Source organism: Rhincodon typus, chromosome 23 (assembly GCF_021869965.1).
Source record: "Rhincodon typus isolate 14 chromosome 23, sRhiTyp1.1, whole genome shotgun sequence".
NCBI lineage: Eukaryota > Metazoa > Chordata > Chondrichthyes > Orectolobiformes > Rhincodontidae > Rhincodon > Rhincodon typus.
Window position 1 is genome coordinate 3,433,150 of NC_063354.1, and position 13,838 is coordinate 3,446,987.

General features: G+C 43.8%; 1 protein-coding gene across 1 annotated transcript; it reads right to left on the reverse strand.

Annotated features, from left to right (window-relative positions):
* Window positions 1–4,627: 4,627 nt before the first annotated feature.
* Window positions 4,628–13,489, reverse strand: LOC109918031 (monocyte to macrophage differentiation factor-like). Its single transcript, XM_048610714.1, has 4 exons — window positions 13,354–13,489; window positions 12,988–13,069; window positions 6,892–7,052; window positions 4,628–4,887 (listed from the first exon to the last, which is right to left on the reverse strand). The coding sequence occupies exons 1-4, from the start codon at window positions 13,377–13,379 to the stop codon at window positions 4,830–4,832; spliced, it is 327 nt and encodes a 108-aa protein (XP_048466671.1). The 5' UTR covers window positions 13,380–13,489; the 3' UTR covers window positions 4,628–4,829.
* Window positions 13,490–13,838: the final 349 nt, after the last annotated feature.

A 13,838-nucleotide genomic window follows, 5' to 3' on the forward strand; every position in this document is an offset into this window, starting at 1 on the left:
AAGGGTCACCGGACCCGAAACGTTAACTCTGATCTTTTCTTCACAGATGCTGCCAGACCTGCTGAGCTTTTCCAGCAACTTTGTTTTTGTTGCAGGGAGACACGTTTGAGAGGACACAGGAGACCTTTCTCAAAGCTCAACCAGGAAGAGTGCACTGATAAGTTCCACAAGTTGCCATAAAATACAAATACATAAAATCCAAGGAGATCATAAAAATGACAAGTTTTCCTGACTGAATGCTATGTGGGGCAAAAGCATTTCTCACCAGATTTCCTTCAGTAACAGACAAAAAGTTATTTCTTGTAACAAAACTTTAACATAGCAGTGAAAAGATAGGATTTGGACCATTTACAACATGAACTATACTCCTTCAAACCCCAAAAGACAGACACTCAATCATGATTAAGATAGACAAATGACAGACTTTTTAACATATGTACCAGCACCAATGGGACCAGGAGTGTGCCACTGATTTTTTTTTATTATTCATTCGCTGATGAGGGCATTGCTGGCTAGGTCCGCATTGAGTGCCCATCCCTAATTGCCCAGAGCATAGGTAAAGAGACAAGCACATGTATGTGACTCCAGATCCACAGAAAAGTTTTTCCAACACTTGACAATGGATTCCTCGTCATTAAGACTCTTAATTCCAGATGTTTATTGAATTCCAATTCCACCATTTGGCATGGCGAGATTCAAACCTGGGTCTCCAGAACATTAGTTTGGGCCTCTGGATTAACAGTCCAGTAATAAATCCACAAGGTCATCGCCTTCCCAAATATGCTGCTTAATTAGGACATACTCATAACCACAGTAAACCCAGACCAAGAGAGGTTTCAAGATATCAGCGTCCCTCAAAAAATCTATGTAGAAACATCAAAACATCTCCCAAAATCAATGTAAAAATACACTAAGTAATAGAAATGTAATGCAGGGGGTATGCACATCGCAGTTATATTTTATTTACAGCATAAATACTTGGATATTGCAGTATTTAAAGGGGTATAATTTTTGCTGCTTTATAAGAAAGTGCCAGTTAGAGTCATACAGCATGGAAAAACCCTTCGGTCCAACTTGTTCATGCTGACAAGGTTTCCCAAACTAAACTAGTCCCACATCCCTTTAGACAGACAGAGGTTCACCTGCACATCTGTCAATGTGGACCACTGCATCCGCTTCTCCCAACGTGGCCTCCTCTACGTTGGTGAGACCAAGTGGAGGCTCAGAGACCGCTTTGTACAGCACCTGCGCTCTGTTCGCAACAAACGACACCTTCCAATCGCTAACCATTTCAACTACCCTTCCCATTCCCTGGGCGACATGTCCATCCTGGGCCTCCTCCAGAGTCACAACGACACCACCCGGAAACAGGAGGAGCAGCACCTCATTTTCCACCTTGGGATCCTACAACCCAATGGTCTCAATGTGGACTTTACTAGTTTCAACATCTTCCCATCCCCAGCCTCATCCCATGGGCAACCTTCCCTCTCATCCCCGCCTCCTTGACCTGACACAACCTGTCTGTCTTCTCTCCCACCTATCCGCTCCCCCCACCTCACTGACCAATCCCCACCACTGCCTACCTGCACTCACCTATCACCATCCCACCTACTTTCCCCAGCCCCACCCCCTCCTCTCTATTTATTTCAGAGCTCCCTACCCCCTCCCCCATTTCTGAAGATGGGTCCCGACCTGAAATGTCAACTTTCCTGCTCCTCTGATGCTGCCTGGCTTGTGTTCCTCCAGCTCCACACTGATTTCTGACTCCAGCACCTTTCCTATTCATGCACCTGGAAAATGTCTTTTAAATGTTCTGACTGTGCTTGCAACTACCACTTCCTCTAGCTGTTCACTCCCATATAAACCACACTCTGAAAAAGATGCCCCTCAGGTCCCTTTTAAATCTTTCTCCTTTCACCTTAAAATTATGCCCTCTAGCTTTGAACTCCCCTACCCTAGGAAAAAAGACCTTTTCTATTCACCTTGTTTATGCCCCTCGTGATTTTATAACCCTCTAAGGTCACCCCTCAATGTCCTACGCTCCAGCGAGAAAAGTCCCAGGCTGTCCAGCTTCTCCTTATAATTCAAACCCTCCAGTCCCTGTAACATCCTTGTAAATCTTTTCGGCATCCTTTCCAATTTAATAATATCCTTCCTATAGCAGGATGACCAGAACTGTACACAGTACTCCAAAACTGGCCTCACTGCAAAATGACAAAGACTGCCTGTGCAACCTTTTCCATGGCCCATGTGAATTTTACTGAACTTTAGACCACAATTAGGATGTTGCCCATCAGAGCCTTCATTTTCTAAAACAAAGACACTTTATTTTAAACTGGGATTTCTAATCTCGCCCCTTTTTCCTTTGCTATTTTAATCTTAGCTTTCCAAACTCCACTTTTCTCTCTGAAAAGCTGTTTCTTCATCTCTTTCTCTAAATTTTTAAGCTGCTACAACTTTAACTGAATCCTTGCTAACTTTGAATCAGAGATAGTAGGAACTGCAGATGCTGGAGAATCCGAGACAACAAGGTGCAGGACTGGATGAACACAGCAGGCCAAGCAGCATCATAGGAGCAGAGAGGCTGACGTTTCAGGCCTAGACCCTTCATCAGAAAAGGGGGAGGGGAAGGGGGTTCTGAAATAAATAGGGAGAGAGTGGGAGGCAGATAGAAGAGGGATAGAGGAGAGGAAACAAACAGGTCGAAGAGGCGGGGATGGAGGCCCGAAACGTCAGCCTCTCTGCTCCTTGCTAACTTAGTTGTCTCACCATCCTGAAACCGGTTCTCCCTGTATTTCCACCAGTCCCAGATGCTTTGTCAATATTTAAATTACCTGTCTCGTTGACTCTGGCAGGTAATTCCATCTCTAATTGATTTGCCAATTTCATTGACACAGCTATTGCCAGGTCTTGGAAACCTGTTATGGTAATTCATCTAAAGCAGGATGGTTTTAACAGTTTGCAATGCCATCTTATTCCAGTAAGAGAAAGCTAATATCTATTCTTTTTTCCTTACCCTCTCCATTGACTGTACATTCAATTTGATGTTGTCCTTGTTCAAGAAATGTTAGATAAAGCCGCCAAAAATTTTCTGTAGATAGACAAACAGGAGGCTGGAAGAACATGGCAGGCCAGGGAAGGAGGTGGTTAAGAGCTGTGGAATGGAGGAGGCATGGTGGAAGGTTGTCTGGATGACAGAGGGGTGAAAAGAGCATTGTTTGAAAAAGGCAGAAATCTGGGATATTTGTGGAACATCTCCTCGTCAGAGCAGATGCTATGGAGATGGAGGAATTGGGAAAACTGGACAGAGTTTTTACAGGCTACTGGGTGGCAGGTGTAGTCTTCTAGGTAGCTTTGGGAGTAAACGTTGGTCCGTAAACTGTCAACAGAAATCAAAACGGAGAGGTCAAGATGTCCGGGGGAAGGGGGTTGGGGGGGGGGGGTGCGGTGGTGGTTGGTGGGGTGTCCGAGAAGGACCAAGTGAAATTGAAGGCGGGGTGGAAGTGGTTAGCAAAGTCAATGAACTGCTCCAGTTCCGCCTGGGTGCAGGATGCAGCACTGCGTCCGTCAGTCCGTCAGTCAATGTAATGTCGGAAGAGTTGGGGAACAGTATTGGTGTACGTGCTGAAGAGGGACAGTTTGACATAGCTGATAGACAGGCAGGCATAGCTGGGGCCCATATCAGTGCTCACGGCAAACCCCGGAATTTGGGAAAGTGGGAAGAATTGAAGGAAAGGTTATTGAGGGGGAGGACTAGTTCAGCAAGGCGGAGGAGGGTACTGGTGGCGGGGAGACTGGATGGGTCTGTTGCAGAGGAAAAGACCGAGGCCGGTAGGCCGTCCTTGTGGGGTATGGATGTGTATAGGGATTGATCGTCCATAGTAAAGATCGAGTTACTAAAGAGGTGGGGGGGTGCGTGGTTTGTGTCCTGGGCGTAGGTGAGGAGTGCCTGGACCAAGGTGGGGAGAGAATGGAGTTGAGGTAGGAAGAGAGGAGTGCGGTGGGGCAGGAGCATGCGGAGATGATGGGTCGGGCTGGGGTAGTTGGGCTTGTGGATCTTGGGGAACAGGCAGAACCGGGCAGTGCGGGGCTGGAGGGCTGTAAAGTTAGAGGCAGTGGAGGGGAGGTCACCGGAAGCGATGAGGTCACGGACAGTATGGGAGACGGTGGCTTGATGGGGCCATGGTCAAGGAGGAAGTAGAATGTGGTGTTGGAGATTTGGAGTTTGGCTTCTGCGAAATAGAGATCCGACCTCTTGGATTCCAGCATCTGCAGTTTTATTATCTCCCCAAAATTTTCTGATGCCTTTTAACTAGAAAGAGTGCACTGAGAAACGTGCCCTAGTATTCCACAAGTCATCAGAAAATGAATGAAATCTGATAAGATTGCCAAAATGACTCATTTGCCTGACTGTGACTATGGGACAAAGGTAATTCATATTAGGGCTCTTCAGTAACAGAAAAAATATTTATTGTAACATATAACTTTAAAAAGAGCTGCGAAAAGAAAGGATTTCTAATTTATACAATTTAAACTTTACCCCTTCATGTTGCCAAATAACAAAATCACAAAAAAAATCACTAAGACAAACATAAGAAAAACATTTTAACAAAAATACTATAGTGGAAAAGATTGCATAGAGTAAACAAAATTCTAAGATCAAAAGTCTACAGATCCACAGAAAAGTGCTTGTCTACATGGAGGTGAAAAGAGCTTTTTCTCAGCTGTTGTGATTTTTACAATGATGAGTTGATCTTGCCTGTAGGGTGATGGGTTGTCCTTTGATTAGATAGATGACCAGGTGAACTTTCTGGTGTCAGTTCTTTCTTTTAAGCTTTCTTGCCCCACACTCTGCCTGCAGGTTCTGGATGGTTTTCAACACTGCAGCTCAACCAATCAGAAAAAAAACTAAATATTCATGGTGTGTTCATTTTCAAACTCTCCCTCTTACTGCTTCTGAAAAGCAACATTGTATTCCACAGCTCAACAATATGCACTTATTTTCAAGTTGCACAACTTTCCTTGCACTCCAGTTACAGTAGTTCAACTTCCATTTCAATCTATAGTCACCATAAAAATGAACAAAATGTGTGATGTCTTTCACATTTGACAGTTTTTAAAACAAAATTGTTCACTGCATGCGGGCATTGCTGGTTAGGCCAGCAATTATTGTCCATTCCTAATCACCCAGAGCGCAGTTAAGGGTCAACCACATTTAAGTGGGTCCAGAGAGACATGTGGGCCAGACCAGGTAAGAACAGATTTCCTTCCCTAAAGACATTAGTGAAAAAGATTTTTATGACAACGGTTACATGGTTGCCAGACTAGCTATTTATTTTGGATTTGTTTTCGATGGAAATCAAATTTCACCATCTACCAGGGTGGGATTCAAATCCAAGTCCTCAGCACATTGCTGCACGTACTACTTCAGTATCTGATAGGGTGAGCACTGAGGTTCAGAGTGTTGTGGCAGCAGTGCCCCATAATGATCCAGCAAATTTGGTTAGCAGCTTGCTTCTGGCTTGGACTGTTGCTGTGTTCTTTGGAGACAACTGAAGAAAAAAATCTTATCATCTTGACCCACTCCCAGTTATGTTGGGCTGGGAACATGTTTTAGCCTCTGACAATCCACATAGATAGCTCATTTATTTTTGGCACTGGCATTCTGGAGGTGGAATACACTGGATATGGTTGTAGTGTCTTATGTTAAATTCCTCTAAGTCCTACAGTAGTCTGTAACATCATTGTTAAGGACCTAGTCCAGAACATTTTTTTTAAATATAAATGACTAACACAACAGATGGCATCAGCATAGATGAACTCATGGGGCGTGGCCTCGACATATATTGGTATAAATGTTGAACAAGGTTGGGGCTAGCAAAGCCCAGCGGTAGCCCATTGGTCAAGTCTTCTCAACACTTAATCCAAGATCGACTAACATGTCTGCTGGGAAGGAATGTTTCAACAACCCTGAACGGAAGTTCTCCGGATTGCTTGAGGAACAGGCCAGTGTGCTGTCCTGCATTGCAGGTAACTGACAGGTTCAACAGCACTATGCCTATCTTCAGGCCCTCCTTTCTTCCTGTCCTGTGTAGATACATACATTACTGTTGACAGACAAACAGAAGGGTTTGCTAAACTCCATGGTAGAAAGGTAGCTGGCTCACTTGAACCCCTCTACCTTTGCTCACACTCCCTAGGTGACTCAGATGCAGAGGGTCTTAGGTGCATGTCTTAATGGAATGCCATATGTACGGAGCAGGAAATGTACCAATTTGTGCAGGCTGTCGGACCTGGTTAAGACCTTCCTGTAGAGTGGGCATCAGAAGGAAGGGACTCTGACCCAGAGTGATGTAGACAGCAAATTGTTTCATTTACTGGACCAGAAAGCTGCTCACTGCTGTGGGTGTTGCACCATGTTGCTGGGTTTTAACTATTGTTGTTTCAGTCCTGAATGTTGTAGCATTGACCTTGGATCCTTTACCCCAAATTTAAGAATGATGTCTTTTTCCTTCTGGGAGAGCGTGGGTACATGAATTTTTATTGACCACCTAAACCTGTAATAAAAAAATGTGAAGGAGGTTCGATGCCTTTTCTGTGCTAATTTAGTACATGCCAGTTTAAGGGCAACAGAACTTCCAATTTATCTCCACATCCCAGTTTAGGAAGGGTGAAATTAAACAAATTCCTCCTACTGATCACTACTCGCGACTCGTTGGAGGGCGAACATCAGTTGAGGACAGGATCAGGCTGAGTTGTCATTATACCAAGAAGCCTTCTGACATGTTGGTTGAGAGAGCTCAGATATTGCAGAATTCTCTTTGTGAAACTCCCACCCTATGCAAAAGCCATCCCTGCAATAGGGTGTTGGAAAATACTACCCCATATTACCTTAAGTGACTCTTCTTCCATGCAATGATGTGGAAGACAGTTGAAACAATGAACAGTGCACACAGACCCACGCCATACATCCAGGCTGTGATCTTCTTCCACCGGTCATCCGACAGTCGATGAAGTAATGTGCTGCCGACAATTGCTGGAAAAATTAGGAACTGCGGACAGAAAAAAAAAAAAACTTCAATTCAGTGGCTCTAGCTTTTTTAACATTTGAAGATTTTATTGCTTCTTTGTTAAAGGTTCCCGTTCCAGGAAACCTGTGGCAGATCATCATAGAATACCTACATAATGGGAAACAGGCCATTCGGCCCAACAAGTCCACACCGCCCCTCCAAAAGAGTATCCCACCCAGATCCATTTCCCTACCCCTGTATTTCCCACGTCTAACCCACCTAACCTAAACATCCCTGAGCACTATAGGCAATTTAACATGACCAATCCACCTAGCCTGCACATCTTTGGACTGTGGGAGGAAACCAGAGCACCCGGAGGAAACCCACGCAGACACGGGGAGAATATGCAAACTCCACACAGACAGTCGCCCGAGGTTGGAATCAAACCCAGGTCCCTGGCGCTGTGAGGCAGCAGTGCTAACCACTGAGCCACCATGATATGCAAACACTTAGACTCCTGCTATTCTCTGTACTTCAGAGATGGGAAACTACAACAGGAACCCACCAAAAATCCAACACTTGACTGCACATCAGAAAGTTAGAGGAACTGTGTGGCACAGCACACTGTGCAGATAAGCTAATTAGTTGCACAACCAAGGATTGCATAATGCTGACATGGCAGCTCCACTCAATGAGTATCTAAATTGAGAGGCAGGACAGAAACACGCAGACATATTCCATGACAGTGAAACCAAATGTGTCCAACTTATTTCCCCACGCATCTGGCTTCATCCTTTCCCTATCCTTTCCACAATTGTGGTAACATGCCTCTCATCCTAAATTTCTTTGCTACCAGCTTCCATATAAAAGGATCATTCTTTCCATTTCCTCATCTCCTACATGATATCACCAAACACATCTTGTCCTCTCCTCCCCCATCAGCAGTCGATAGGGACTATTCCCCTACCACCTTGGCCCACTCCTCTACCACTCCAAAACCTTGTCCCCCTCACAAGGCACCTTCCCTAACAACTGAAGGAACTGTAACGTATGTCTTTTACTGCCTCACTCCTCACTGTCCAAACACTGCAGCAGCAATTTACACAGACTTCTTCCAATCTATAATTGCCGCTACACTCAATGAAATCTCTGACTCTGGGAGACCAAACGCAGACTAGGTGGCCACTTTATAAAACACCTCTGCTCAGCATATCCCGGACTTTCTGGTCACTTGCCATTCTAATCCATATCTTTCTCTCTCACATTTCTGTTCTAGCTCTGGTGCAGTATTCTAGTAAAGCCCAACTCAAGCTGGGACAGGACATATGCGGGCATTTTAATGGTGAACTATTGTTTGCAAACTATAATTCCGTGAGTACAAGTATGTCAGGCTGTTGCTTAACAGCCTGTAGGACAGATCTCCCAATTTTGGCACAAGTTGCTTGATGTTAGTAAGAAGGACTTGGTACCTTGGTGAACCTTTCTGAGAAGTACATCATGTGTGGGTGAGAGGGGCAGGCCATATTAGGCTCATCTCAATAGACAGAACTGCAAATACTCGCCATGAATAATCAAAGGAGAGACTTTATGCAATAGCTTTTAAAAACCTCAGGGAGCAGAGGGTGATGGTTGAGGGATGCAAGTCAGTGTCTAGTGACACAGGGGTCAGTGTTGGGGGCCCTTGGTATATGGAGAGTTGATCAGTAAGTTTGTAGAAGATAAAGATCGGGATGGCAATTAGTGAGGAGGACATCCTTAGGTTACAAAATTTATAGAAGGGCTGGTCAGGTGGCTGATTAGTGGCAAATGGAATTCAGTTTGGATAAATGTGAGATGATGCACTTGGGGAGGACAGTCAAGGCCAAGGGAAAACATGTTAAATAGTAGGATCCTGAAAAGAACAGAGTATCAGAAGGACATTGGTGTGCACGCCCACTGGTCCCTCAAGGCTTCAGGTCAGATGGATAAAGTGGTTAAGGTGGCACACAGTATACCTGCCTTTATTTGATGAGGCATAGAGTTTAAGAGCAGGGAGATTACATTAGAACTATATAAAACGTTGGTTAGGCCACAGCTGGAGTACTGCTTGCAGTTCTTATTTGTTTGCATTTCAAAAAGAATGACCTCATTAGAGGCAGCCAGCATGGCTTTATGAAGTAAGGTATTGTTTCTCAAATTTGATTGAGTTTTTTGAGGAAGTGAAGATGATGATTGATAGAACATAGAACAGTATAGCCCAGGAATAGGCCTGTCAGCTCACAACGTTGTAAACATGACACTAAATTAAACTTATTCCTTCTGCTTGACCTCCGTCCATATCCCTCCATTCCTTGCATAGTCATATGTTTATCTAAAAGCCCCTTAAACACCACTATCATATCTGCCTCCTCCACCATCTCTTGCAGCATGTTCCAGACTCCTACCACGAAAAAACTTGACCCTCACATCTACTTTGAATTTTCCCCCTCTCACTTTAAATGCATGCCCCCTAGCATTAGACGTTTCAACTCTGGAAACCCTATCCCCAATTTTATAGACTATCAAGTCTCCCCTCAGCCTCCACCACTCGAGATAACAACCAGAGTCTTACTCGCCTCTCGTTATAGATCATACCCTCTAATCCAGACAGCATCCTGGTAAAACTCTTTGGCACCCTCTCCAAAGCCTCCACATTCTTTCTGTAATGTGGCGACCTAACCAAAGTCTTACAAAGTTGCAACATGACATCCTGACTCTTGTACTCAATTCCCCAACCAATAAAGGCATGCATGCCACATGCCTTCTTTACCATCCTATCTATTGTGTGGCCACTTTCAGGGAGCTATGGACGAGAATCCCAAGATTCTCCTCTACATCAATGCTGTTCGGGGTCCTGCCACTAACTATATACTTTTCGTTAACATTTGAACAAAGGTAGGGCAGTGAATGTTGTCTCTATGAACTTTACGAAATGAATTGACAAGAATCGTCATAGTAGGCTGGTCTAGAAGATTAAGTCACATGGCATCCATGGTGAGTTGGATACAAAAATTGGCTTGGTCATAGAAGACAGGGTGGAGGGGTGCTTTTCTGACTGGTGATCTGTGACCAGTGGTATTCCGCAGGGATGAGTGCTGGGACTCCTGCTGTTTGTAATATATGTAAATGATTTGGCTGAAAATGTAGATTGTCTGATTAGTAGGTTAATAGGCGACATGAAACAAGGTGGAGTTGTGGATGGTGAGGACAGATACAGCAGGATATAGATCAGCTGGAAAGTTGGATAAGAAATGGCAGATGGAGTTTAATCTGGACAAGTGTGAGGTCATAGCATGAGGTGATGCATTTTGGGAGGTCAAATGCAGGAGGAATGCATACAGTAAATGGCAGGATCTTTAGGAGCACTGAAATGTGGAACAATCTTGGGTGTAAGTCCATAGATCCTTGAAAGTGGCAACATAAGTGGATAAGGGGGCAAAGGAGGCATACAGCATGCTTGCCTTCATTGGTCAAGGCACAGAGTATAAAAGTTGGTAAGTCACATTGCATTTGTATAGTTAGGCCACTTTGAGTATTGTGCGCAGTTTTGGTCGCCACACACTGGATGAACCAGTTTTAGAGAAGGTGCAAAAGAGATTTACCAGGCCTGAAATGGAGTGTATTAACTGTAAGGAGAGGTTGGATAGTTTCGCTAGAGCTTTGGCAGCTGAAGGGCAACTGAAAGTAGTATGTAAAATTATGACAGGCATGGACAGGGTGGAAAATCTGAGTCTTTTTCCCAGCATGGAAATGTCAAATATTAGGGTGCATACATTTAAACTGAGGAGGAAAGTTTAAAAGGAGATGTGTGAAGCAAGGTATTTTTTTTCTTTAAACTGAAGGTGGCATGTGCCTAGAACACACCGCCAGGGGAGGTGACAGAAACAGATACAATAGCAATGTTTAAGAGGCTTTTAGACAGACATGAACAGGCAGTGAATAGAGAGATTTGAACCATGTGCAAGCAGTGGAATTAATTTCGAACAGCATCATGGTTGGCACAGACATAGTGGGCCTTTTCCTGTAAAAACCAAAGAACTGCAGATGCTGTAAATCAGGAACAAAAACAGAAGTTGCTGGAAAAGCTCAGCAGGTCTGGCAGCATCTGTGAAGAAAGAGTTAACATTTCAGGTCCAGTGACCCTTCCTCAGAACTGAAGAATGTTGCCTGGACTGGAGTTCTGAGGAAGAGTCACTGGACCTGAAATGTTAACTTCTTTTTTCCTTCACAGATGCTGCCAGACCTGCAGAGCTTTTCCAGCAACTTCTGTTTTTGAACCTGTTCTTGTGCTGTACTGTTCCATGTTCTGCAGAGTACAGGAGGGATGTGATAGCGCTGGAGAAATTGCAGAGCAGATTTCCCAGGATGTTGCCTGGACTGCAGAGTTATGAGGGGAAATTGGGCAAACTGGGGCTGTTTTCCTTAAAGCAGCAGAGATTGAGATGTATGAAATAATAAGGGACATAGATACGGTAGATGGGAAGAAGCATTTCATCTTGATGGAGGGTCCAAGATCGGGGGCACAGATTTAAGGTGATGGGCAGAAGGTTAAAGGAGTCATGAAGAAAATCTTTGTCACCCAGAGTGTGGTAGGATTCTGGAACTCACTGTCTGCAAGGGTGGCGGAGGCAGAAACCGTCATAACATTGTAGTAGTATTTAGATGTGCACTTGTACTGCCAAGGTGTACAAGCCATGGACCAATTACTCGAAAGTGGGATTAGAATAGTTAGGAGGCTGATTTTGATTGGTGTGGATGTGAAGGGTCGAAGGGCCTCTTTCTGCTTCTCCATGACTAACTCGACTGGAGCTCTCTGGCTGCCATTACTAACTCAGAATGCTGGTTCCCAAATTTCAGCTTGCTACTTGAAGTCCTGACCCTACTCTGGATTGCCGATTTACAAATTCCTTAGAAGCATGAGATGAATCTATATCTTTCTCCTTATTATCTCTTGCCTTGTACTATCAGCTAATTATCCAATCACTCCTGCACTCTGACTATCACTTGTCCCTTTTATTGTTTGTCTCTTTTCCCTTGGTTCTGTTAAACATCTCTCATCTTTCAGTTCTGTTGAGAAGCAATTGACCTGAATTGTCAGCATTTCTCTCTCCACAGTACCACCCAGATCCATTAAACATTTCCATCAGCTGCTGCTCAGCTCAGGTTCAGAGCTTGAGTAGCATCACAACACTGAACATTGTTCCACCAAGCAGTGTCTGTAAAACTGTCAGCCCTGCTCCCTTTCCCTTAATCTCTTTTACTTTAGTTTTCATGACAACTATACTCTCACTGACCAAGGAAAGGAGACACTAGTGCAATAGTCAGCTATAAAGAACATCAAAAAGGAACTGTTGTCTTGCATCTCCAACAGTCTTCCTGCTTCCGCGCCAGTGGTCAGAACTTTTTCTGGTTTGATTGCGGTTTAGTGGTCACGCCTGATACATACCGGCAATGAAGTTATTTACTACTCCCAGTCAGGACAATATCCTGAGCAAAAACACAATCATCCCCAATTTGAAAACTCAAGCATAATAGAGTCATGGAATCATGCAGCATGGAAACTGAACCTTCAGTTCAACTAGTCCGCGCTGAGTATGTTCCCAAACTAAACTAGTCCCACTTGCCCGTGTTTGGCCCATATCCCTCCAAACCTTTCCTACTGGCTTGATGGATTTATTTTTGACTGTGGAACATTAGGTACATTATCCAAAGCAGTCAGTCAGAAAATTGTAGGTTCAAGTCTCACTCCAGGCACTGTAGGTAGGCTGAAACACCCCAGTACAGTTCTCATGTAGTGCTACAAAATCAGACATGCTGTGTTTCAATGAAATATTAAACTGGGACTAGAACTGCATTTGGTGACCTCAACAGAAAATGTCCTTAGGTATTGGTGCTTGCGTAATTCTCCCTTTCCCCTCTCTATCACTCCACATAAAAACAGAAGTTTTGGAAAACTTACGGCATGTGTGTAACAGTTGGCAGCATGTTCGTATGCAGTGGGCTGGTATCGGGAATTAGCTGGAGGTCGGTTATTCATAAATCTATAAAGCAAGCAAGAGTTTATTAATGCAATAATAAAACCAGTCAAACAAGTACTCCATTTTCAGGGGGAGCTTTGATTCAGTTAAGCTTGAATTAATCAAAAAAAACTAGCCCCCACCACGGTACTGCACAGAAATTCTTTTCTCTATCATTAGATACTGATTCTGGAGCTGTACTGAAACTACAGATCCAATGCACCAGATAGTTAGAACCAGACATTCAAACCACCTGAAGCAACCAAATATTCAACTTAGACAAGTCAAGTTATGACTAGACATCTTACTTTGACCATCCATGCTTCCTCGCCATGACAATCTGTGTTGAAACTGTATAGAGCTTCTTTGTAAGAAAGCAGCTGCTTTCTCTTCACCACAATATAATTCTTTCAAAGAACAGAGACATCTAGTTGCAGGTCTTTTCCACTTCTGATTTAGCACTTAAACTGCATTTCTGTCATTCAGCTGTTAAACGAGTAAGTTTAGTGTGCAACATACTAGCATTAAAAAGATGACTTCCTGATTCAATATCTATTTTTAAAAAAAGGAAGTTAACACCCAGTGAAGGTAAATCTAGACGGTTATCACCACCCACAACAGTTCTTCCATTCACAGCTATTTTATGTTAAAACATATCTTCCAAACATATTAGTGATTAAACTCTGCACCCAGTGAGCGCAGAACTCCAGTTAATCTCAACCTTATCCAAACATGTGAAGTCCTAACAATTGCTATTGTGTCATTTTACAGAACTTCAATGGATCAAACTGTT

Excerpts from the sequence above, each read along its gene's own strand:
- LOC109918031 (XM_048610714.1), bottom strand. The coding sequence starts at position 13,379 with ATGGCGAGGAAGCATGGATGGTCAAA. Across the intron at positions 13,070-13,353 it reads AGGAAGCATGGATGGTCAAA|ATTTATGAATAACCGACCTC; the intron begins GTAAGATGTCTA and ends CTTGCTTTATAG. Across the intron at positions 7,053-12,987 it reads CCAACTGTTACACACATGCC|TTCCTAATTTTTCCAGCAAT; the intron begins GTAAGTTTTCCA and ends TTCTGTCCGCAG.